This window comes from Accipiter gentilis, chromosome 14 (assembly GCF_929443795.1).
Source record: "Accipiter gentilis chromosome 14, bAccGen1.1, whole genome shotgun sequence".
Classification (NCBI taxonomy): domain Eukaryota; kingdom Metazoa; phylum Chordata; class Aves; order Accipitriformes; family Accipitridae; genus Astur; species Astur gentilis.
The window spans coordinates 32,652,277-32,677,641 of record NC_064893.1 but is presented as its reverse complement, the minus strand read 5'-3'; the positions used below and the strand labels follow the sequence as shown (position 1 = coordinate 32,677,641).

Below are 25,365 nucleotides of genomic sequence, written 5' to 3'. Positions count from 1 at the left end.
AACACATTTGGGATAAAACCGCTCCCACTCAACAGAGGTTGCGCCAAAATCGCTTAAACTCACGTCTGCCAGGTCTGCACCAGCACAGAGAGGTTTCTCTTCCTCCCTCCAACAGGAGAATCACCCTCTCCTAATGCAAAACTGGTCTTGTCTTCCTTTAAACAAACCCTAGGGGTTCTTCCCCACATTTCACTCCTCCTGGTGTTTTACCAGACCAGCACCCCCAAACACAACTAGCAGATTCAGACAGACAGAACACCCCCTTCTCTTCCCTGCGGTTAATAAACTCCCCAAACACAGGGCCACATGCCATCCCAAACAATCCTTAAATACCCAGGATAGTCAGAGAGCATCGCAACGTGCTTACAACCCTCAAGGGATTTGGAGCAGCTTTGCACACGTGAGGATGGCAGCGAGCACAGAGCACATGTACATGTGCATTTATATTTATTACAAATGTGTTCCTGTCCCAACTTAGCCCCACTTCGCAACGCCAGCTGCCACAACCAGAGACAGAAACACAATAAACCAGCAGCACTCTTTCAAAAAAATATTTATTAGCTCATTAAAGTGACCTGTCGCCGCTGCTGCTGCCAGATCAAATTTGTAGAAACCCCAACACTTCAAGCACCCGACTCCTTCCAGCTGGAGACAGTGTGAACGTCGCTGCAGCCGCACGGCACACGTGCGCCCTAGAACAGGACCAGACGAGACTCGCAGCGAGTTGAATGGTCGAACGGTACTGGGGGGGGGTCAACCACCCCGTTACAGAACAGCTGCTCAAACCCAGTGGGAACAGCTCCGGCTCCCATGGGGTGAGGTGCCTGGCGAGATGCTGGGGACCGGGAACCGGCCTGATCCTGCACCAGGGTCACAGCTCGTTAGTAAGTGCAGGCTCCTCGGAGCACGGCCGTTCAGCTCATCTCTCTGCACATTCAGCAGTGCATCTGCCTTACAGCATGATCTTCACAACCAAAGGGCTTTGCTTGAAAAATCACCGTTTGCTTAAAAAAAATCCCAAAGAATGGATTTTTTTGGGGGAGAAAACTAGAAAGAGACCCTAAATCCTCAGAAGGTACAGCTCGCCAAGCCCTCTGGGTTTCTCTCTCCCACTCCTTACCCGAGAAGACCTGGGCAACCCACCGTGACCACAGTCACAAGAGCTCCCGCTTGTTTCTGCCACCCAAAGCCAGCATCACACGCAGAAGCAGCTCCCGGGGCTTGCGCCCGCGCTGCCATAAAGCCTCCTCCTGGTTTCGATGACCACGCGCATCCCACGGACAGCCTGCTCTCGGCATCCCCTCTCCCTCCCTGGAGCCCCCTGGGGACGGGGAGCAGCCGGCTCCCTGACGCCTCCCATCAGTTCACGCCAGACCCCTCGGCAGCCGGATCGGTGCCCGCTCAGCGCTTCACCTGCTTTTCCTTTCGCTACCACCTTCTCCCTGCCCTGCTCCTGCCTGCTCCTACAACGGATGCTGCTCCAGCTACGCCTGCCAACAAGGCAGGGCTGACGAGCTAGAACAGAATAACTACTCCAAAAGAACGGGGGAAGAGAGCTTTATAAAAAAATAAGCTTTTTTTTTTTTCTTTTTTTTTTTTTTCTCTCTCCTCCAAACAAGGCAGAGCATTTTTGCCTTTCCCTTCTCCGGGCATCTTTCCTCCCCCTCCTTCCCTCTGACCTGAAACTCCTCATTACCAAGGAGCCGCTCTGAGTCTCGTTAACCCACGCCCCTCCTTACACCGCTCCTCATCCCGCAGCGCAGCCAGAGAAAAGGCAGTTCCACCCAGAGCGGCACGGCCAGCGTCCCTCCAGGTAAGTTCCCCCTTTCACTTCTGCTCTGCCTCATCAGCCACCGCGGTCACCTCGATGGAGGTGGCAGCGTGCTCGTCCCCGGTGGCCTCGGTGGCACCCGACGGGACAGTCACGACCGTGCTCCCGCCAGGAGCCATTTGCGTCACGTTCTGGATGGTCGTGCCAAGTCCCGGCAGCGTCAGCAGCTGGAAGGGGCTCACCACCTTCACGACAGTGCTGCCGTCCTGGACCGCGGCCGTGCTCAGCACCGTCAGGTTGGAAGCGTCCGGGTGGATCTCCACCGTACCGGGGAAGGTGGAGCCGGCGGAGGCCAGTACCGTGTACCCTCCCAGCAATGGGGAGGCCGGGGAGCTGGCGGTGGGAGGCTGGGACGGGCTCTTCCCCAGCACCGAGGGCGGGAGGGCTGAGACCACTTTGCCGAGAGGGAGGTTGGCAAGCTGGGAAACGGGCACGCCGGGGGTGACGGCGAGTTGCGCCGGCTGCGACAGGACTTGGGAGGTGATGGCAGCTGGTCCAGAGGTGGCCCTGGTCAGCCTGGGACGTTTTAAAGGCGCAGGGACGGAGACGGGCGTGAGAGTCATCAGGACGTTGTTGAGATGCTGCGATTTGTGCTTCAGCTCCTTTGCTCGCTTGCGGTGCTCATCACACTGCTGCTCCAGAGCTGGAAAGAGAAGAGGGTTGGCTCAGCCCGGACCCAGGACAAGCTTCCCAGGGACCACAGCAATGCCTGGAGGAGCAGCAGCCAGTCCTACCGTGGCATGCACCAGCTTTAACACAAATCCCACTTTCTTATACAGAAAGAAAACGCGCTGGCAGTGGTGAGAAGTGCCGGAGCATCGGCATGTCCCAGGGGCATACCTGCCAAATCCCGCGTGTACTGCTCCCTTGAGCGATCCATCTGACACTTGTGGCTGGCCAGGACCTTCTTGACCAGATCCAGCATACCAAAGTTCTGGACTACGTTGTTGAGTAAAACAGCATCTTAAAAACAAGACACAGATCTCTGAGGAAAGCAAAATTCCCCACGAAAATTATTTGTGGCTTGGTAAAAAGCCATACGACAGCCAACATAGTCAGCTGAGAGGGCGAAAGTCTGTGTGAGGGTAACGCAAGAGGCTGGGGAGGAGGAGCAGACAGGAGAAGTCATGAGAAAGTGCAAGAGGTCACTAGCGTATAAACAGTCCTCTCCTGCTTAGCAGGGGTGATAAGAAATCTGCTGGCACAGTAGCGGGTTGCTGCATCGTTATTCTGATGGCCTAAGATGGCCTAAATTCCACCTCAGTTCCCGAGCCAAGCATTTGTCCAGACCCAGAGCCAGCAGATAGGAAACCCCAGGCACAGGGAACTGGAGAACTGAGGCCACCTGAAGCATCCCCGAGCACAGCTGAGAGCCTGCTCGGGAAGCAGCCAGAAATGGGATTGAGTTATAATGAACTATGTCCCTATAGTGTCATCCAGATATCCTTAAGGGAAAAAAAAAATAATAAAAAAATCCACAAGCCCCTCTCCTGAGATGCCTCTGAATGCCTGTGCCCGGGTCCTTACCACCGAGCTGCAGTGGGGGATCCTGCGCTCGCTGCTGCAAGCCCTTCATGGTCTCCACTAGCTCCTGGTGGAACTCATGGATAACTTCTTCCAGGAGACCCGTGTCCTTCAGGCCTCGCCAGAAAGCAAAGGTGTCATCTGGAGAAAGAGAAAGCAAGGGAGAACCCCAAAATCCTCAAAGCGGGTTTTGTGATCCACTCTGGGTTCCCCTTCTGGCCCCTCCAAGGGCGAAGTCCTGCTAGGCTGGAGGTACAGGGTGCTGGGGCAAAGCCCAGCTGGAGCATGTACCCGAAGGAGGGGCAGCTGGAAAAGGACACGCTTTCCCCATCCTCTGTCGCACACAAACAGGACACTGATGCTACAGAAAAGCCCATTGCTCAGAGCACACCAGAGGAGCAAAAATAATTTTAGGACCCCTCTGATTTTTTTATTTTTTTTTTCCTAGAGCCACACTGAGCATTCAGGCTATGCTTTAACATCCTAGTGCTCAGAAACGATTTCATCCCAAGACGATGCTGCAGTCAGACCATACACAGGCGGGATATAATGCTGCGCTATGTGCTGGTAAGCAGCAAATGAATAATCCCAGTGGAGGCTCAAGCAGGGCTGCTCCAGCAAGAAGGGTCCTGCTCCTCATCCCTGCCATTTCCCTCTTTCCCTCAGGGAATGCGCTCGGTGGGATCCCAAGCCATACCTCCGACACTGGTGCTCCAATCGCTGGCATCCTCGCACGTTTCTATGGTAATCGTAGCCGGGGATCCGTTCACTGCAACCAATAGCAAAAAAGAAAAGAAAAAAAACCCCAAGTCCTGATTTTTCCTCTGCATTTTTCACAGGCTGTTTCCGAGCAAAGCACTCCCTTGCTGCGTTTCTGCCACTTCTCCTTTTTATTGCATAGGACCACTTTTATTTGAATGTAGCTCTCAGAGCTGAACGGAGACAGAGGCCCAAGCGGATGGTGAAGCCGCACGTGGTTCCTGTGCGGCAGTACTTATTTTTCCGCACTGGAGTGCAATACCCCAGGGATTACTTCTGCAACCCTTGCACAAGAACACATGCCCAAGAGCAGCATTCCCCTCCCATTCCCCCCTGCATACACACTAGTACTGCCTAGGGCAAAAGTCAAATAGATTTAGAGTCTGATTTCTTTGGCAATCCTCTTTTCGCCCAGCTTACACTTTGTAGGACTGGGATGTCTGGAGGTTTTCTAAAGCCTCACAGGGGAGAGCATCCCCCTGCTGTGCAGGGATGCAGGGGGGCCCCCCCCCTCCCTTCAGCTCTGCCAAATCTCAACAGTTTTGTTACCATAGAGCTGAGGGCACCGGCGTCATTCGAGCCGCGCACGCAGGAAAGGGATGAAGGGGAATCTGGCCAGGGACCCGTGGCACTGCACAGAGCGTTTGTAATGCTCGACCACTGCCATTAAATCCAATTACTCTGCTCCTTTACTCCACAGCCTTCAGGGCTCTGGTTATTCCAGTGCAGCCCAGCAGCGTGGGAAGCATCTCCCCATCAGCAAGCTGATGTCCATGTTTAACAGGAGGGCTCGAGACAGGGAGCACCGTGCATCGGCATCAGCTTCCCCACCACAACACCGGGCTGTGGTGCCGAAGACGCTCTGCAGAGCCAGCCAAGGGGCTCGCCCTCTCCTTGCTCTGCTCCCACACACACCAGCAGGAGCTCAGGATGTGGGGCTCGTCGGGGGCTGTTCTTAACTCTCAGAAGCAAAAGAAGTTAAGAAATATAGAAGTACTTAGAAATTTGAAAGCTTTCCAATAAAATAGGTGCCTGTAATTATAAGTCAAATTAAGTTTTGGGCTACAGCTACATAGCTGCAACATCATTTAAATCATTTTATGAACTACATACACGAGTGCAGGTAAAAAAAATATCTGTTGTATCCCCTAGCTCTCTTTAATCTTTCACCAGACAAACCTGGTAATAATTCAGCCAGGGAGCCTTAATTGAAAACCCCTAAATTATTCCAGAAAAGTCAGGTTAGAGCTGGGAGGAGGAACTCCTACCCTGGCACCCTGTGGAGCAGAAGCCAGGCTGATCCTTGCCTCCCGGGATGAGCCCTGCAGACACAGTGTCCTACTGGCAGCGAGGACAGAAGGGAACTTCATTGAGCAACAACTACTGTTTTCTTACAGATTAATTGCAGTCTTCTGCTTCAGCTACAGTTTGGAGTAAGGCAGGAGGCCAGAAGGGCAGCTCTTTGGGTCATGCAGTGTTACAGAGCAACTAGGCGAGTTATTGCATCTCTCCCGAGATGCTCTAACAATAACTCTGCCTACCTCTGCTATGGGGAATCCTGCAACAGAGCAGGTAGAGAAAGTAGAGGATAAAACAACCCGCAAAGCCAAAAAGAGAGGCAACTGTAAGGGGTGTTGGTCATGCGACATTCGTTGTGCTTTAATGCTCCAAAGCCCCTGTTCAGGGTGTGAGGAACAGCTGGACATACCATCCGCAGAAGCAGGAGTCAGAGGGATGTACTCTGTCGATGTCTGGCTGGTCAAGGACACCCTGGCTCCGGTCAGGTCGATTTTGGTGCTCCGGCAGGTGTTGGAACAGACCTTTGTGTGCTGGTAGAAATCCAGCTCTCCCGAGTCCATGATCTTTCTGAAAGACAGGGAGCAAGCACAGGGACAGGCACGTCAGCGGGAACAGAGAGCTCCGAGACACAGCTCCTGAGAGCCTTCACCCCCAAACTTCTCAAAGTTTCCTGACAAAAAGCAAAAGCCAGGAGAGCAGGCAGAAGCAATAGTCCAAATTTCCCTTGACAAGTCACCCCGCGTCCTGACCTTAGAGCCAGCATTAACTAAGAGTTAATTAAAACAGCATCCACAGCCTGCTCTGCGCTGGCCATGCGCACAAATCCAACAACCACGCAATATGCCAGTGGTGGTAAAGCCTTTCAGGAGGCTGGGATGAAAAAAGCCCTTCGTGCTGTAGCTGTGGTAAAGGACTGGAGCAGATTCAGTTTCTGACCACTTCCCTGCCACATCCCACATCCTCCTGCAGGATGGAGGAGGGGAGCAGGACTTCAGCCTTCTGAAAAGGTTCCTCTCCAAGTCCAACCCAGAGAGGATGAATTTCCTTAGTCCGAGAAAGAAAGTCCTTTTCTTCACCCCGGAGCACTCAAGTTGGGTGAGAAGCTCAGGAGACACATGAGCTTCTCCTAAGGATATATCCCTGTAAAACTAAACATACCTTAAGAGGCATCAGGACAAACCACACTGCCCTCAGCAGATCTTCTGCTGGCTAGAAGCCTTCAGGGAAAACATACCGTTTAGAGCCCAAACACTGCCATTCCTGTAATGGCAGCGGAGCGGGGAGAGCTTTTACCCATCACCCTAGGCCGTGCTCCCATGCAGCAGATATATCCCCAGCCTGTGATGCTGCACAGGGTCCTCCTCGCTGGGGTCTCCTGACCCGCTCCGAGGACATCCCGCGCCTTTGTACGAGCAACACACACCTACCCCAAGCGTGCCCACGTGTCCGTGGGGCTCCCCACAGCAGAGGCAGAGCCGCCCTGACCTGCTGCTCTCCCACCTCCGGACGGCAGGGCAATGCTTGGCCTCCAAACAAGCTGGTTCAGAGGGGGTCCCACCTCTCTGAGCAGGCCCTGCTGCGTGGCAGTCTCTAATTTTAACTAGGAACCCTTGCTGGGACTGATGAACTCCTGGTTCATTGAGGGAGAAGAGAGGGTCCCAGTCTGGTCCCACCAGCACCTTCCCCCACCCCGTGCGTGCCTGCAGCTTCCAGCAGAAGGGTCAGCTGAAGTCGCAGTTCAGGGTCAGACAGCCAGAAGTCTCTTCCTTCCCTTTTTGACTCTACACCTCAAAAAGAGAAGGGGCATAACCCTATTTATAAACTAAGGGCCCTCCACTTAAGCAAAGGAGGTTGCAACATTGGCACATGCGATCTTCCCAGTCTAAGCACGTTCTCTCCAGAGCATCCCCAGGCTTTGCTGGCCAACAACAACCTGAGCTTCCCAAGATTTGCTCCCATGGGCTGCTGGGCATGCTTTCACACATTCCTCATGAAATTTTTTTTCCTTGAAAGACCTGCCTTGCCAAAGCATAAGCCTATTATGCAAAATCTACGTGGAGCAAAAGCTGCTTAGAAGGAACATGGGAGATGCCTGCGTTGAAGCAGAAGAATACAGGCAAAGGCAATGTCACCTTGTTAAAAGAGTACAAAACCACTGACAATTCCTGGGGAAAGAGGTGAGGCTTTTTTATCCTGCCTACGGGCAGAGACAGACTTTAATTAAATCACAGTCTCAGGCTGGTGTTCAAGATGACCGTAGATGAATTAAATTACTGTAGTTAAGACTAGAGAAGAGAAATGCTTGCATAAATAAGCTTTAAATAAGTCCTTGGCAAAACAAAAGTGGTGTAAAGCAGACATGCTGCAATGGGAGCGTTAGTTGACGACCAGACTGACTTCCGTTTGGTAGGTCACACTGAGAACCCGTAGATAGCACAGCCCGACCACCAGCGGCCATTAAAATTTTCAATGACCTTATGCCAACTGGGAACTTGGTGTGGTTCAAGTCCTAAAAAGACCGGGGAAACATTTCTTGCCCCAAATGACTCCCTAGGAACAAGGATAAAGCAAAGCCATTGAACAGGCCACATTTGGGGTCAGGCTGTTATTAAGACAAACATTCAGTGGCCCATTTGCTGTCTCAGCAGTGAAACAACTGTGCCAAAGGCTTTGTTCCACCCCACTGTTATCCCCTAGAAAAAAGAAGTCTCCGCTATTGCTCTGCAGATACAAACGAAGGTACTAACCGGAGCATGATCCCGTTCATCCGGATCGCCCGTTTCCAATCCTTCAGGGTTGACTTGCCTGCCAAGTGGACAAACTCCTTGGGACTGATTAGGTGATCGTCAAACTGCAAAAGGCAGAAGTGCAACATCAGTGAGACAGGCCATAAAATACCGAAAGCATGCCCTGCGAGCATGATTCGGCAGCGGAGCCAGGCTGCCTGGATGGCATTTCCCGGTGCCCAGCAGTGGAATGCCGTTGCATCACAGCCTCAACGTGCTGTTTAAATAACACCATCAAAACAGATGGCTGACACACACTTCCCCAGACTAGAGAACATTGACCGAGTTAAAAAAATTCAAGTCAAATATTGCTTTCATGGATGGTTAGTCAACAGCTGCTCAAAGCCAAGGGTTTGGCGGGGTGTGCAGCACAAAGGAATTTGCTAAATGCTCAGCTCAGCCAGGAAGGCCAGGAAAAAAACCCCATAGCTTGTGCAAAGTATCATTAACAGCAGTGAGCTGCTCACACTCCCACTAATGAGCAGACTCACAACGAAAGCCAGGCTGCTCCTGGTGACGTTCAGGTCCACGGGCATGCTGTGCCCTGCGCACATGAGGGAAGGAGAAGGCCATTCGGTCTTTGACCTCCTGCTACCGAGCCCGACCATCGATATCAGTGAACCCTCTGGCCTCTCTCACAGCACACACCCACTTCTACCGAAAACCAGCTTTAGGGAGTTGGCATACACCGTATCAGCAGGCAGCTCTTCCCCCTTCTTTTATGGCCCTACACGCCCAGCTGTGCCTGAACCCATGTGCTGACCTACAAGCAAGCTGCAGAATCAGGCAGTCCTCTAAAGAACTGCTTTATAGCCCATCTCAGAAAGGATTTCCCAAGTCCAGCCCTCCTCTTTTCAAGGCCCACGTTGACCAACATAGACATCACTCACCATTACTGTGTGACAAACTGCTTCTCTGAACAAGTACATGGGCTTTGGTGCAAAGAGAACTGATTTTAGGCAGCAGGAGCAGCAGCATTATCTGCAGCAGTACCTGTCCTCTGCCTCAGGGATGGAAAAGATGAAGGGCAAGGACCGTCCTTCAGAAAGCTCTCTTGCAACAGAGCCCAGAGGAGACACTCCCTCAGCAGGGTATTGTTTAGTCTGTGTACAAATACCAGCAATAGCTTATGACAGCATCACTCACGGTATGTTCCTGAGTTCATGCAAATTTTAACCATGAGTTATCCAGGACACAGTAGAAGCTCTTCAGTAGGTCTCTTACCAATAAACTCCTCAAAAAATTCTCAACTTTCAAACTGAGCAGGCCCTGGAAGTGCCCAAATTTCTCAAACTCTCCAAATATGCAGCTAAATTGAGGCAGCACAGCTCTAGCCAGGACTGCTCAGCTTGGCCAGGACAACAAATATCAGGTACCACAGTCCCAAGAAAATTTTCTCCTTTCCCACCATGAAGTGGTTCTGATGCAAAGCAGCTCATCAAAACCAGGACAAGCCAGGTGAGCCCGCAACGCAGGCATGGGAAGACATAAGCCCAGCACTGGGGGGGTCTTTATTCTCACCTGCACACATTTTACATTGATCCCGGGGCACACAAACTTTCTCCAGATGAGGTTGGCTTTGCTGTCCCCACAGGTGATGGGGTAGACAATCTCTGCCTCCAAGCTGTCCTCATCTTCAGCCATCTTCACTTCTCACAGGGAACAGAGGAAAGGACAGATCAAAAAGAAACATGAGTCACAGCCCCAGTTCACCACCTCGAGGCACACATCCAGCGATAAAGCAGTTTTGATGTTCAGGATTAAAAAAAAAAAGTAGACGATGCATGGTGGGGTGTGTTGGGCTTTGTGGCCACCACTCACTTGCACTTTGCTACTAAAGCATCCGACTACCCAAATTTCTCAGGCAAAACAGCATAGGCAGATTTACGGCCACCTGGCTGCAGCTAAGTGTGTGAAATCTGAGAATTCAGTGGCCAGGGCTGAAAAAATTCAATTCTTGACAAAAATGAAAGGAATGATGCTGTTTGGGTAACTATAAAGTCACCCTTGGTTTTAGAGTAAAACTGTTAAGTCAACTCCAGCTCAGCTGGTCACAGTCTTTGCTCACTAAATAAATTCACCTTTACTTGTAACCAAAGCCAGCAAGTTCGCTGCAAAACTGACATCCCCATTGCAAGCTGGCGGTGGCCAGACACAGGGTCTCATCCTGCACCAGGAGAGGGCAGCAGCGGCCCAGCCAGCAGCCACCAGCTCCCTTCCCATCACCCAGCCCCTGCAGCTCTCCGGGCTCCCCTGGATGCTGGGGGGAGCATCCCTGGGGACCCCCCAGAAAAGCATCCCTGGTACCCCCGGGAGAGCATCCCCAGGGCCAGCCGGCAGCTCTGCACAGCAGCGGCCGGACCCTCTCGGCCAGCACCAGCGCAGGGTTGTGCCACATTGGGGTGATGGAGCTGGCGTGGCTCAACCGAGGGGCTACGGCACGGGCTGAACCTACCTAGGACCGCTTCCTTCAGATGCGTGGAGGCTGTAAAGGCAGCGGCAGCCGCAGCAGCTGCATTTTCGGTCTCCAGCGTGTCTTCATTTATATCACCGCTGGTAAGAGAGTCAGAGAGGCAGAGTTAAGCCACGTGGATGTGCCACCCCCACACCCGACGCCCCACGGAGACATTGATTCAAAAGTCACTCGGACTACTTTTTCCCACAAGAGCTAAAAGTCAGCTCTGGTTTTGAGAGGCTCGGCTCCATTTTTCCGTACGGAGATGAAGAGCCCCGCAGCAGGCAGGCAGGCCTGCTGCCAGCAGCCTGGCCGGCTCTGCCTCGCCTCCCTTTTAATCCCAGCCCCATGGAGCTGCCTCCAGCACAGCCCGTGCTGGGGAGCTGGCGTGGAGGGATGCTGTCAGCATGGCCCCTTGCTCAGAAGTCGCTGCCAACCTCTGGCAGCTTTGCCTGAGATTTCCCCAGGAAAAACATGTGCAAAACATGCTGCCGCTGTCTGGGCGATGGACTGGCTGAATCCCCTGATATGCGGGATGCTCCCAGGAGCAGGACCTCAAGGAGCCGCAAACATGCTATAGAGGAGTTTGACAAACCCTAACAGCAGATCCATGAGCAGAGACAACACAACACGAGCTATAGGCCCTCACGATCCAGTCTCTGAGCCTCTTACAACTCAATATACCCATGATATTAACTAACAGCTGGCTATCTGACTGCTTTCATCCTCCCCATCCCAGAAATCTCCAGCTTCTCTTGGTGCTTTGCCAATGGAGACACACAGCTGCTCCTGCACAGCATCTGCACCCTCACCGCTCGCCCATTCCAGCTCTCTCTGCGGCGTACAGAGCCCCAAGCCCCTCTAACGAGCTTCGGTGCACACTCAGACGGGAAAGGCATTTAGGGCTGCGATCCAGGACATGCTCCTCACCCCCTCGACTTCAAGGGACCCACGCAAGGAAGCCTGCACTGGTACCCTTACGGATCCAACCTGTGCATCACAGCCAGCGCTCAGCCAGCACCATTCCTAATGGGTTTTAAGATGTGTGTTTGGTTTTGTTACTGAAGATGTCTCATTACTGTAGCAAGCTTGTCCTGCAGGGGTGTGGGGGGGGAACAGTTAACTTTTCACATACTTCAGCATATGAACTTCCTAAAGAAGACTATAAGGAGAAAACAAACCCAAAATCTTCCCTGTTTTGGTATCACGGGTGAATTAAAAGAATGGTTCTAGTGACTTGCTGGCACTCACATTTCCCACCTGTGGTGCCACAGGGAAAAGCAAATTCAAGAGCAACTGGTTTTTCCATCCTGGCCTCCTAACACACAGCTCCGGGGTGGAACGGCAGCTTCAAAGCATCCCTCCCCTTGCCAGCTGCAGGGCAGGTACCTGATGGGGAGCAGCACCGAGATAAGGGAACCGGCATGGGTGGCAGCTCAGCCTCACCGGGCGAGTAACTTGGGAGACGCTACTTCAGAGAAGCGAGAGCTGAAGGCAGCCCCAGCTGTGGAAGAAAGGCACCACGGAATATCACACTGCCTCTGCAGCTCGCAGGGACCAACAACCCAGACCCCAGGGAGGGAAAGGTGACACATAACGCAAAAGGACTTTGAAAAGGTAAACTCAGAGCTAACGCGTTTGCACACAGGTGAATATTACAGAAGCGGCAGTTTGACAGGAGAAAAATGGAAGAATTGTAACCTGGTTTTCCTTCGCCAGTTTGCTGCTCGGTTCTCGCATTTCTCCAGATGCATTTGGAGAAAAGCCAGCCATACCACTCCAGCAGGGTGCCAGGGCTGCAGGAGGCAGCAGGCACTTCCAACGCGCAAAGCCCAGCACGCCACAGCCTTGACTCTGATCTGCCTCCGCCTGCCACCAGATCAAAAACCTCCACCGACTTATCTAGAAGAAACACCCCAGCAGAAAGTCAGCACCTGAAACAACTCCCTCCAGGACTCCATCGCATTCGCACCACTCCAAAAAACGACTGAAAGGCATGACTGGATTGGGAGAAAGAACCCAGCCCACATCTTAAACCCCATCCTCCGGGGAAAAGCAAACAACCGTAACTGGTGGGGAAGAGAAAACACAAAAAAAAGGTGAGTTTCTCCACACTGCTTTCCCCATTCCATTCCAGAGGAACAAACTGAGGCAGATGCAGGAGAAAACTCAAACGCCTTCCAAGCCCCAACGGTGCATCCCACCAAGCTGGTCCTGCCTTTGCTGGTTGCCATGACAAAGCTGAGGGAGGATGGCTCTCATCTTCCTCTCCGGGAGAATCCATAAACCAGATGGGAGGGAGAGAAGAAAGTGTGTGCTGATAAAGCAGTGGGCTTGCGTCGTCTCCTTTCTCCTCCACTCCTGCCTCCCCTCAAAACTTGAGAGAGGAAAGTCTCCACCAGAAACCTGCGCCGAGGATGCTGATCAGAAACACAAGCACCTTATCAGAGCATCAAGCACAGATCCCTTCTGATCGCTGATGAAAGAGCAAAGCTTCTTGATGATTATTACTATTTTCCCATTTTTCTCTGCCTTTTCCATTCAATCTTAAACGCACATGAACGAATTAAGCTCTTAACCATTGGTTGTATAATTTTCTTTTTTAAGTAACAAAACCATACCCAAAGGAGCACTAGAAAAAGGCATCAACCCCCAAGCTGAGTTTGGTTTCTAAGTGCCACATAAGACGAGTTCAAAGCCGGCTTCCCGTGTGAGCAGTGACCCAGCCAAAGCCGAGGAATCCCAGCCTGTGCTTGCAGGCGCTTTCCTTACACCAGCTGGGGCTGCAAAGGGAAAACAGAGGGAGAGGGAGCCAGCGCCGCTACGGCGTCTTCCCAGGAGGAGCGGAGCCTGGCGGAGGCAACCATCCAAGTCTACGGAGAGACCGTGGGTGGCTCGTGCTGCCACCCACCACCAGCCCCACAGCCCTGCTCGGCGAGTGGAGTGCCGGCAGCTGGCACACGCAGCGGGAGTTGGGTGGGTTTTGCTCCATGAGCCCAAGATCCATGTCCTTCCCGTTAATCCGCTGCCATCACAGAGCACGGGGGGGAGCGAGGAGCCTGCCCACCGGCCCTTCTCTAGAGAGCTGCATGGAAAACCCTCAGGGAATCTCTTAATGCCTGCTAGGATACACTCCGCTTGTAGCTGCAGCTAAATAAAAATCATCCTCTCTGCGCTGTGTAGAGCTCTCCTGCTCCTGACCATCCAGGGGACACTGGGAGGATGAGAAAAGGTTTCCAAAGAAAAATAGGAGGGGAAATAGGAGCAAAAGGAAAACAAACTGACTGAGCCAGCCCCTGCCACGATCCACGTTCCCGGACAATGCTGCGCTGCTGCATGTGGGTGTGCAAAGACTCGGAGCCACATTAAAAGGAGAAACCGTTCTGCATCCAAGAAAAGCCACATCCCAAGTTTCACATCTGGCTGCTTCTCCACCAAGGGAGCTAATGAAGTCACTGTGGGCCAAAAGCAAGAGGAGTGGAGCCTTCCTTCCCCACCACCACCCACTTTTTTGGGAACAGAAAAGGCTCTGGGAAGCGCTTGCGGACCTGGGATGCGGAGAAGCAGCAGGAGCAGCTCCTGCCTGTGGCATCCCTGCTGCCCGGCTCTCGCCCCCTTCCACCTCGGTGGGGAGAGGGGAGCAGGACACGGAGTCCCCACCAAGGCAGTGGCTCGCTGCTGCCTGCCCCTGCCAGCAGTTAACAAATTTTATACCGGTTACAGCAGAACGAGGGGAACGACACCTGCACTGTAAAGGAAAAGCTGTCCCCTGATGCAGAAACAGCAGGATGTATTTGAGGAAAGGAGACAAACGTGTTTTGTGGAGAGCGAGACATAGCCGCTTGCTATCCACTTATTTCAAATGCAGGGACTTCTGGATCAGACACACCTGCCCGGATCCAGCTCTGGGTGTCAAGCTGGATTTTCTGCCCACCACAAGAGCAAAGCACTAAAATGTCTCTGGGCACCGTCCTGTGAAAGACTGTAGAGAAATAAAGCAAAGAGCCTATCTCAACACAGGCCTTCAAGGTACCAGCCAGGCACTTTGGCCGTGGAAGCAAAGACTTGACCAACCGGCTGAACAGACCAGACCGGACCTGAACAAAGAGCAGCCCCGGATCTGAAATGCCAACAAGAAAGGCAGAAATCGGGCAAAGCAGCAGTGCTTTAAAAATCAGACGTATTCACTCTGGTTTTCTGAGCAGTGCCTCTCCATTCAACACCGCGTGGTTTCAAGGCCACCTCTCTCACTCCTATTGCCAGCAGTGGCAGCTGAGGTTCCTGCAGAGCTCTGCCAAAAAACACAGCCCCGAACCCCCTTGGGAAGAGGAGCCGCGCCACACCGCACTCATCGCGCTGCGGAGGGAGACTCATCTCTCAAGAGGTACGCAGCTTAGTGAAGCAATCGTGAAATAAATAGCAGAAAAGTATTGATTTAGCTACTGGTGTCTTGTTCCAACTGGATGTGTGTCCTTTCCAACATCCACATCCACTCAGAAAAGATATTTTCGTTTGGTTTTGGGGTTTTTTTTATTGTTTTCTCCAAAACATCCAAACCAAACTGTTGCATTGCTTTTTATTCCGGGTAACACCAGCTTAAAACCACCAGCGGTAACTCAGCTTGAACAGAAAAACAGGGGAGCCTGCTCTGCCCTGTAAGCCCGGAGCTGCAGAGCCCACAGCCCTGGGTCCGGTCCCAGGGGCAGCAGCGAGGACCTAACGAGGAACCGGAGATTGCCCAGACATCGCTGAGGTCCCCACTGTGAGAAGTGACACAGGACTAAGTAGGAGGTAATTAAATACTCCCAGCCCAGCTGACTACAACCACGGGTGGAAGGTTTTCCGGCACATCACCCCGGCACACGCCGACCCCATCTCTTACCCGTGCTGGGACAGGTTGGTGGTGACCAGCACCGTCTTCACCTCCTCCACGCCGCCTCCGTCCACCGCGCCGTCTGGCGTCGTCACCACTACCACCTCCTCCATGTGAACGCTGACGTCCGGAGTCGCCATCCCGAGGCAGGAGCGGGCAGCGACGGGCAGCCAGGCGGGAGAGCCCTCGGTCAGCAGCTGCCTGCAGAGAAACGAGGGGAAACTACACGTCAAAAGGTCTCCCTGCTGTAAAATTGGCCACGGAAAGACCATCGGTGCGGTGGCAACGAAGGGAGAGGGGGGCTGCAGGGAATCCGTGCTCCTAAGAAGAAGGGGATTAGCAAATCCCCAACGGCTCCATCCCGAGAGGAGGGATAAGGGGAAGCTCGTAACCCAAGACGCGCTCTGTAGGCTGGGTGAGGGTGATGGGCACGGGAAGGGACCGGGGCGCAGGTGGTGAGGGGCACAGCGTGGGAGCAGATGGGAAGAAAAAAAAAAAAACAACGGTCCTGGCATTCACCAAAAACTCTATGAAGAGGCTCAGTTTGCAGGTGTGTTTTCAGATCTATTTCAAACTGTCTCAGAAGGACTGCATGCTGCTGGAGGAGCTCATCACTGTCTCCTCCACGGCGGGAACTCTCCCCTCCTCCAAAGTCATACTCGAGAAATCAAATTAAAAAAAGCACTTCAAGACTGCAGAAACAAAATGACATCTGAAAACTATTTCAAAGTGCGTGTTTCTAATAAATCGGCAATAGATTTAAGACTGCATTTACAACCGACTTCAGCGCCCACCCCTGCAAAGCCACTATTTCATAGGCAAGAAGGAACCTGGGGGGAAAACCCCCAAGCCCTAGTTAACTAAAGGCACGAGGAGCCGTGCGTCTTCATGCTCTCACGGTTGCGCTACATCCCCGGCCGCTCCAGCCTCCAAACCCCGAGCACAAGGTTACTCATGGGGGCCAGCCCCGGTCCCCCGGGGACAGCACGGCCCACCTCTGCTGCCAGCTCACGCCCTGCGTCCGCTTTCCCGGGGATTTTAGGTAACTGTAGAGTGAAAAGCAGTTTTAAGCCATTTAAGCAACAGGAGAGGTCAGAAAGGGAAATAAACATCCTTTACCAACACACGCATGCATAAACATCCTCCAAACCCCCCGTGGTCGTTAATGCTACGAGGACAGTACGGTAAAATTAGCATACGCTTTTTAGAGCCGCAGAACTTTGCAAATCGGCTTCTGACGAGATCCTCAGCCCCGTCCCACGAGCGAACCACGTCTGCATCTCCCCTTAACACCCGAGCCCGGGTACTGAGAAGTAGGGGACTGCAACGCCTCTCCTGCGGTACCTACACAGACAGGTAAGGGTACAGCCCCGCGAGCTCTCCCCTCACCAAACTCCGGCCGTTCAAGCTCCGGCTCCTTCGGAGCAGCGGCACGGACCGCGGTGGAAGAACCGCTTGGCTCCCACCACCTTCCCCGGGCCACCACCGGAGCCGTCCTCCGACCCGACGTGACTTTGCAAAACGATTCAGGCCCTGCAGAAACACCTGCCTGACCCACGGGGGGATCTTCCCCCCTCCACGAGGTTTATCCGAGACCAGTAGCTAAAGGCGGACCGGTCCAGTAGAGCCCAGCACGAAGCCACCAAGAGAAGCACTTTGTGGTTGGTTTTTTTTTTTGCGGCAGCAAGGAACAAAGCGAGGGAGGGCGGCCGGACCGAGGGCAAAGCGGGTTTGCTACAAATCAGCATTATAACGATGGCAGAACCGGGCAGGGTTGCGGCTCTCTGCTTCCCGTCCCCCTCGCTCCTGCACCGGGATGGCAGGCACTGCCTTTTACCGGGATAAAAGCCTCCGAGCGCTACGCGTCGGTGAACGAAGATGGGATACGTAGCGCAGATGCTTGGCTGAATTCAGTTTAACTACTGCAAATTTGTTGTTGTTGCTTTATCCCTTTTGGGGTAAAAACCCTTCTTGTAGCGTTAGCGTTACCCACGATGGTCTGTGCCACTGTGCCCGGTTTCGGGATGCTCCGGACATCCCGCCGGCGCTGACCGGGCCGGCACCGTGGGAAGGCTTGAACTGCACGAGCGCGTGTTGCTCGGGTACCTTTGGGAAAGAACCAGCATGGGACTGAGAAAAATTGGGCTGAAAAGACAAATAATCATCAGCAGTGGGGTGCAGTGGGAGGGGGACGAGGGCTGGGGCAGGGGAGGAGGCACCCCAGCTCTACCAGGGTTTGCACATCGTCCCTCGTGGCGCAGCTTGGCTGGCACCGAGCAAGCAGGAAAGATTTGGGGTGAGGTGGAAGGAAGGGAAAAAAAATTAAAAAATTAAAAAAAAAAAAAAGCATTGCGCCACTTGGAGAGGAGGGAGAGATTTTGGGGGTGCGCTGCCAGGGGAGGAGTTGGGGGTGGCAATGCTGGGGGGGGGGGGCACTAGGTGCGTGGGGGCAGCAGGCGTGCATGGAGGGGTGCGTGGGTGGGGGGCGGCATGCGAGCGTGGGGAGAGTGGGGGTGCATGGGGAGGGGGCTTCAGCAGGGGCACGGGGGGGGGGCGCACGGAAGGGGCAGGGGGGCTGTGGCTGCACAGACCGGGGGGGGGGGGGGGGGGGAGGACACACGACACGCGTGGGGGGGGGGGGGGCTGCACGGGCGGCTCCGCGTGGCGCCGCGCGGGCGGGAAAAAGGTGCGCGCGCCCCCCCCCCCCCCCCTTTTTATCCCAACCCCGCCCGCGGCGGCGCGCGCGTTCCCGCCGGCGGTACGGTGCGGGGGGGGGGGGAGGGGGGGTGCGTGGGCGCGCTCACGCTGGCAACGCCGGGCGCGCGGGAGGGAGGGAAGGAGGGAGGAGGAGGAGGAGGAGGAGGAGGAGGAAGGGGGGGGGGGGGGGGGGGGGGCGCGCGGGGCGGGCGGCCGGGCGCTGCCGCCGCCGCCGCCGTCGTCGCCGTCTCCTGCCGCCGCCGTAACGTCCTGACGCTCCGCAGGGACCCGGCGGCCGGACGGCGCGTGCGGAGGGGGCCCTCCCTCCCCCCCCCCCCCGCCTCGCCGCGGGCGGGGAGAAGCTGAAGGAACGAAGGGAACGAAGGAAGGAAGGAAGGAACGAGGCCGGGCCCGGCGCTTACCTCAGGCCGGGCTCCCCGCTACCCAGCTCCGGTTCTCGGCGGCGGCGACCGCTCCGGCTTGGGAGGGAGGGTGAGGGGTAAAGGGGGGGTGGGGGGGTGGGTGAGGGAGGAGGGGGGGGGGGGGGAGAGAAATCGGGGGGGAGGGGGGGGGGAAGCGGGGCTCCGCCGCGCGCGGCTCTCGGCCTTCGCGCAGGCGCAAAGGCCCCGGCCCGGCTCCCGGGACTTATTTCGCGGGGGCGCCGCGGCCCGAAGTGGCTGTGAAATAGGTGCCGGGGGCCGGCGGTGGTGCGCCTGCGCACTAGGGGGCGGGCGGGAGAGGAGGGGCAAGGGCGCGCGCGCGCCGGGCCCGGGGAGGGCGGCCCGCGCCCGGGGCTTCGCTGCTGCTTTTCCTGCTGGGTTTTTTTTTTTTTTTTTTTTTTTTGTTTGTTTGTTCTTTTAACTGTTTCTGTTGCTGTGCCGGCACCTGCCTCTCTGTGTCCCGAGTCCTTCGTGTGTTCCCACCCCCGCTCCCGGGCCCTGCACGCCCCTCGCGTCTCCTGCGGGTGTGTGTGTCCCGTCCCCCCCCCCACTCCCGCCGTGGCTCCCCACTTGCGTTCCAGGGCTTCGTGCGTGGGCTCAGCTGTGTGTGAGCCGCTGGGACCTGTGCGTGATGCTTTCTCCTTGCGTGCACCGTTGTGCGTGCACCGTGTGCCCCTAAATGTGCCCAGGGCTCCTGCGTGCCCCCCCTTTTCCAGCCCAGGGCATGGCTGCGCTAGGGATCTCAATGCACCTTGGGCGTCCGTGCCCCCCCCTTCACCCCCCAAGGCTGTGTGCGCACCCGAAACCGAGTGCAGCAGGGGTGCTGGGCGTATCTTTTTTTCCCTTACTCCCTGTGGGTGCGTGTGCATGGCTGGGAGGTGCATGCGTGCTGTTTGGGGGTGCGGAGCGATGCTTGTGCACGCATTTGATAGGGGGCTGGGGAACTTTCAGCACCTGCCTTTGCCGTTGGGGTACAGCATGTACCAGTCCCCACAGCATTTTGGGGTGTCCTGTACACGGCCCAAGGCATTTCTGCCCGGTGGCAAGGACGCACGGGCTCCTCTTCACCCAGACTCTCTGTTTGTTTGGCCCCAAGCAAGTGGCCGGGCTGCGCAGGCCGCCTGCCCGCGCTGCTGGGCAGGGCTGGAGGCTGCCAGGATTTAGAGGAGACATCAAGGTGTCATCGGTGACCTTCCAGCCTCTTCCCTCTGCGCTGGCACTGGCCTCGAGGGAGAGCTTCAGGCATCTGCTTTCCAATACGTGTTTCACTTGTGTTTACAGCACACGCTGCCGCCCTGCGAGAGCTCCGGCGCACTGCTTTGCTTCCGATTCAGAAGGCCTAATAAAAACTAAAGAGATAAAGAAGTTCTTGGAGGACTCTTTTACTGTACTTATCAGCAATGAATTATAAAAGGGGAGATAGAAAGGCGTGGTTTGTACCTGGAGGAGAAAGTGGCCGTGGCTGTGGAAGTGTCTAGATTCAGCGGCAGTTTTTCATGCAGCTCAGAAACGCTCTGCAGGTTTGCTCAGTTGTGGGGGTCACCTCCCTCCTACCCCAGATGTCTGCAAGCCCTCCCTGAGCATTGCAAACTCTCCGGTGGGTGTCCCGTGCAAAGGCTATTTAGTGACTGAAAAGTGCTGTTGTCCCTGGAAGGAAGGGGGCTTCGCACGGCGCCCGGGGGTGCGATGTGCTCGGGCGCTGTACCACTCTGCGGTGCTGCTGTTTGATCCGTTGCAGAGCCCAGGAGCCGTCCTCGAGCTCCTGCACCCAAGACGTGCTGCTGCGTATCAGCGCTAAATACCATGCTGCCACTCTGCTCTCCAGGGTTTCCTCCAGCAGCCTCGAGCTCTCGCAGGTTTTGGTGTAATTTCTGCTGTTTCTGGGTTTCCCCTGAAAGCTGTGCCCAAGAGGTCTGGGGTTTGAAAGGTGTGCAGTGATTTTTCAGGGAGGACTGTGGTGCGATCTTACCGCATCGCACTTTTTCTGCAAGTGGGTGGTTAACACGTTCTGAAAAAGGACGAGCCAGACCGGAGGCCCTAAAAGTTGTGAGTGCCCTTTTGAACCACTCTCGACGTGTCTTAGTTCTGTTGGCTTTTCGCATCTGCTTGGCGAGTGGCTTTTTCTGCCTTGGGTTCAGGTGGTGTGGCTGGCCCATCGCATGTGTGTTTGGTCTGGTTAGCAGTTATTTTTTTACATGAACTTCTAATGAACCTGACTGACAGATTTGTAGTGGTTTATTTAATGCTTGTTTTTCCCAAGGCTCTTCCTTCTCTTTTTCCATCCTCCCCATCCAAACTAACCCTGCCTGATAACCAGCTGCCAGCTCTATTTCCCTCGTGCTCCTTTTCGCTTTCCAGTTTGCCCAAGCTAATACTCATTAAAGTGATATTTCACAAGGAGTCCTTTTTCTTTTCTTTCTCCAAGATAACCGACGGTAACCAGCAATGTTAATTCACCCGCTAGAAACGGTGACACCCTTTTCCCTGGAAGCCTGTCTGTATTTCTACCAACATCTCTGTCAGTGGCTCCCTGGGGACCTGCCCTGGCAGCTGTGTCCTCGGGACCAAAGTGGGGCCGGACGGGGCAGATAAAAGGTCCCTCTGCCACCGTAACCGGCTCCCTACGGCGCCCAACGGCAGAGGCATTACAAAGACGGTAAGAAGGCAGCAAACCCACAGCGATGCTGCCCTGCTCCAGTTTTCCTGGCAGCTGGTGGCCTCTTGGAAAGCAAAACCTTGCTCTTGCTGTCAGACCCTGGGCAACAGGAACCTCCCTGGGTTCCTCCTCCCCAGCACCCATGGCCGGGAGGAATTTGCCTCTTGGCACCTTCTCTGCTCGCTGCGTTGCGGTCTGCTCCTTCATCGGCTGGCAGGCTCCTCTCAGCCTTAGTGCCCGTGAGGTCGCTGAGAAAGGATGTCCTGTAATTTTTCAGACCTTTGGCAAATTACCCTGCAAAATCTCTTTTTTTTTTTTTTTTTTGCCTGCCCAGGTATGCTTTTGCATTTAGCTTGCCAGAGTCGCTGTTCTCTTCCCTTCCCCTCACTCAGATGTGGCTCAAGCACTTTGTAGGGATCCTTCCAAGAGTCACTTAGGATGTTTTGCTTTGTTGGCCTGGTTTTGATCTTGGAAGAAGCGTTTTGGAGGGCGATACAATCTGGTCCAAGACTTCAGTATTGTGTCCTTGAGCCCTCTCGGTGCTGCCTGCAAGCGCTCGGCCCCACAGGGCTGCATGTGTGGGCAGAGGCTCAAGGGCAGTGGGAGCCTCTCTGCAACGCCCGCTGCTCCTCCCGCCCACCCCCTCCCCAACAGATCCCATTCCTCTGCGGTTTTCTCCTTCAGATCCTAAGAGGATGAAGGATCTGTCTTGAATTAACTAGTTAGAGGGTGACCACGCTTGGTCTCTAATGTATCTTGAATTTTGTGGCACCAAGGACTGCGCCTATTTTCCTAAGACAAATGCAGAGGCTTACTTTATGCATCCACTTTTTTGAGAGCCTGGGTTAGTGGTCTATAGCAAACCTTGGAAGAAAAGTCAGCAACGCTGCATTTGCCATTAGCTCCTTGTCTCTAAAATCAGGAAGGTCACGCTGCAAAAATAGAATTCCTGTTTGTGTGGGCGGCAGCGTCCTGCGCACACATGGGAAGAGCATCGGGCGCAGGCTGCTCGCCCACCGCGGCGGTGGTGGCCCCAGCACTGTCCTCCCCGCTCTTACCAAAGAGCTGCCCTGGGAATTAAAATTTACCACCTTCTGCCTTCCCCTCGGTTTAGCTTCTCATACACCAGGGTGGGGGGATCCTTTTTACCGCAGCTGGGGAGAAGCAACCAGGCACCTTCCCCTCGGGTGTCCCCGTGGATTACAAACCTCCCTGTTTGCAATTGCAGCTTTTTTGGGCGGCTTTGTGTATCTGGCCCCAGGGATGTGATTTGGAGTATTCGGGTCCCCTCTCCTTGGAAACCGCAGCCCCGCTCCCCGCTCCCCCTGTGTCCAGCCCAGGGGGAAGGAAGGCTGGACCATTTCTCAGGAAAAGCTCGTTAAGCAAGCACTGGATTTCATTTAAAAAAGAAGCTCACGTGTTTTCCAGAACTGGATTTATTGTATTTGTAATTGTCTTATGCCTTTTTCGATCTTCCTCTGTAAAGGCTTCGCGTACCCTCACCTTTCCAGCCATAAGGGATGTCAGCAGTACCCTCATTCAAGCATTTTATTATTTTTTTCCTCTGAGAATGGTGATAAACTGTGGGTCTCTGCGTCTTTTATGCTGGTGCAAGGTACTCATTTAGCATACAGAGGCTTAAAGTCTACTTTGTTAAATCTCTAGGTCAGTTTTCCATTTAATGCATTTTATTAGTATTCTCACAATACAAAGAGAAGCCTCAGAACTAAAACAATCCATTTATGGAGAGAGACGGGCACATCTGGTTTCATACCGAGTTTATTTCTTTTTTTTCTTTTTTTTTTTCATAATCACTTCTTTTGCACAACAACAACCTCAAGTTGACAATGAAATGTACGCGGTAGACCGAAGGGAACCGGACAAGGCTCTGTTAGTGATGGAAAGTCCTTCCACGACACCGCGCCAGCTCCCCACCCAGCTGCCCACCCAGCACGAGCAAAGGTGGCCGCGGGCTGCGGCAAGAGGAGTGAATCCTGCCTGGGAGGGCAGCCGGGGTGCTGAGCCGTGGGGTTACGGCTCAGCCCCACGGCCACGCAGTCATCTTCCAAACCTCTGCCTGCAGCCCTGGGCCAGTTTGTTCCTCCCGGGGTGGACGGTTGCGTACCACGACTCGGTACTTTGGTACTTTCCATTTTCAGAGCACTTCAGAGACGTGGATGCGTTGGCTATCCTGTGGTCCCCGTGGGGTAGGGAGTGTCGGTGCCCCTTGTCACGGCGGCGGGGGGGGAAACTGAGGCACGCGAGATGCCGGGGCTGGGATGCCCGGCTGCCCTCCGCGCTCGGGTCCCACCGTCCCAGCAGCAGGGGGGGGTGGGGGTGGGGGTGGCTGCCTCCCTGCACCCCGGGGACCACGGAGCACCCGAATGTAGGCGTTGGCCAGTGCCCCTCTTCTGCTTTACTTAAAGACAACTGACTACAAAGGTGGAGTTTATTGGTCTTACTATGTCATCTCATCCCTAGCATGGATAGTAAGAAATCTCTAGCACCGTAAACAGCCGTTCCCTGACTCATTTCAAGTGGTATAAGAGTGTATGTGCATATATCGTTTCCACGTATGCATTTCTGTGCGCATGTGCACAGCCGAGTGCACAACCACTGCGAGGGAGGAAAGTAATGCAGCGGGAGGGAATTAAACGAACCCCATGAGACGGGCTTTGCAGAGCCAGGGCCAGAGAGTCACACCGGGCTAAGCAAAAGCAAGCAAGCTGAAGTTTACATTTTAAAAGGAGCAGCAATACTGACCTACCCCCAAGGTAGGATGCATGCAATCGTGAACTGCCACCGTTCCCGGAAGGTCAACTCAAAGGTAATCCCCTATCTGGGTTACAGCAAGATCTTTTAATGACTCAAAAATAACAAGACAAGGAATAGGCTCAGTCCAGAAGCAGTCTGAGGGGCCAGCACACCCATTTATGGACAGAGCCGAGCTCTTTGCTGTAAGGGATAACGTGAGCGCAGAGCTTTAATCTGGGATACGAGGCCAGTTGTCCCGGCTCTCGCGCAGCTCCTCTCATCGCCCGGCTGTCGATGGCAGCTGGGAACTCATTTAGCTTCAGCTTCTCCGTCTTGCTCGAATCAGAAGCCCTTCTCCAGGAGTGCTCTTTCAAAGGTGTACGCATGCACGTAATAAATTGTCACCATCTCGTCTTTCCTCCCTCACGCAACTGCAAATGTTTGTGGTCCGGGCAGGGATGCTGCCCTACCAGGCACAAAGTCTCGTGTTCATATGCTGCTGCAAAAATGGGGCTGCTAACTGTCGTTACAAAGCTTGATTCCTAAACATCTACGGGAATCGGTGAAGAACCTGAAGCCCTACCATAAGGAAGGTGGCCCTGGGAACTGGGGGGGTTGCATGCCATGTCCGCGACCACGGAACGTGGGAACGGTCCGGGAATGGGGGAGGCTGGGACGGTAAGGATGTTAATGAGGATACTTAATTAGTCTCAATTGAGGCATGAAGTATGCTGCTGCACACAACCATTGGCAACCCTGGGAGATGGAGAGGCATGAAATAACCGTGATTCCAGACCGTGCCGCGTGCTGCCGGTTGGGCGCGGCACCGCGTGAGCTGCTGGCGCCGGCAGCCCCGTCCCCGGGGGTTTGGAGCGGCGCGGTGGGTGGGCGGACACCCTTCGTCCAGCCAAAACCGCGGGAGTCGGTGCACGCAGCCAAAGCAATCACGCGTTTCCCTGATAGCGTCCAGCGGCGCTGGACAAATGTTGAGCTCCCTAACACCCCCACTACATTCATCTGCACCGGGCAAACATCGCTCTGCTACACCTAAAGCATCTGGCCCCACGGATGAGGCTGTTTCCTTGGCACAACGCGTCTCGGCAGCAGTTACCTGACGTCACCAATGCAAAACTCTCCCTGCACATCCCTGCTCCTCTGACGCAGGAGCTTACCCTGCAGTAATACATTTTCCAGCCGCATCCACTGTCCCTCACGGCACTGACCCGAGGGAGGTGAGAAAAATGAGTTTCCCAGTGCTCACACCTGCATGAGCACCATGTGCTGGGCCACT

General features: G+C 54.6%; 1 protein-coding gene and 1 long non-coding RNA gene across 5 annotated transcripts; one reads left to right on the top strand and one right to left on the bottom strand.

Annotated features, from left to right (window-relative positions):
• Positions 1-536: 536 nt before the first annotated feature.
• On the bottom strand, positions 537-18,733 carry GMEB2 (glucocorticoid modulatory element binding protein 2). 4 transcript variants are annotated; one of them, XM_049816370.1, is made up of 11 exons: positions 16,727-17,657; positions 16,047-16,573; positions 15,537-15,728; positions 10,655-10,752; positions 9,721-9,848; positions 8,161-8,264; positions 5,823-5,980; positions 4,053-4,124; positions 3,359-3,496; positions 2,672-2,794; positions 537-2,474 (listed from the first exon to the last, which is right to left on the bottom strand). In XM_049816370.1, exons 3-11 carry the CDS (start codon positions 15,665-15,667, stop codon positions 1,828-1,830), a joined length of 1,599 nt encoding a protein of 532 aa, XP_049672327.1. In that variant the 5' UTR covers positions 15,668-15,728; positions 16,047-16,573; positions 16,727-17,657; the 3' UTR covers positions 537-1,827. The 4 variants fall into 4 exon arrangements, with proteins under 4 accessions (XP_049672327.1, XP_049672325.1, XP_049672328.1 ...); XM_049816368.1 differs by lacking the exons at positions 16,047-16,573; positions 16,727-17,657 and adding an exon at positions 18,647-18,733; XM_049816371.1 differs by lacking the exons at positions 15,537-15,728; positions 16,047-16,573; positions 16,727-17,657 and having other exon boundaries at positions 9,721-9,843; positions 10,655-10,753.
• Positions 18,631-25,255, top strand: LOC126045359 (uncharacterized). Its single transcript, XR_007508072.1, has 3 exons — positions 18,631-18,716; positions 21,090-21,320; positions 23,162-25,255. It is a non-coding gene; the product is annotated as an uncharacterized LOC126045359 (long non-coding RNA).
• Positions 25,256-25,365: the final 110 nt, after the last annotated feature.

Bases quoted from the DNA above. Each gene is read 5' to 3' on its own strand.
- GMEB2 (XM_049816368.1), bottom strand. From the start codon at position 15,667: ATGGCGACTCCGGACGTCAGCGTTCACATGGAGGAGGTGGTAGTGGTG. The intron at 4,125-5,822 runs GTATGTCCAGCT...TATTGGTTGCAG, and splicing joins GACTCCTGCTTCTGCGGATG to TGAACGGATCCCCGGCTACG. The intron at 3,497-4,052 runs GTATGGCTTGGG...CTCTTTCTCCAG, and splicing joins TTGGAGCACCAGTGTCGGAG to ATGACACCTTTGCTTTCTGG.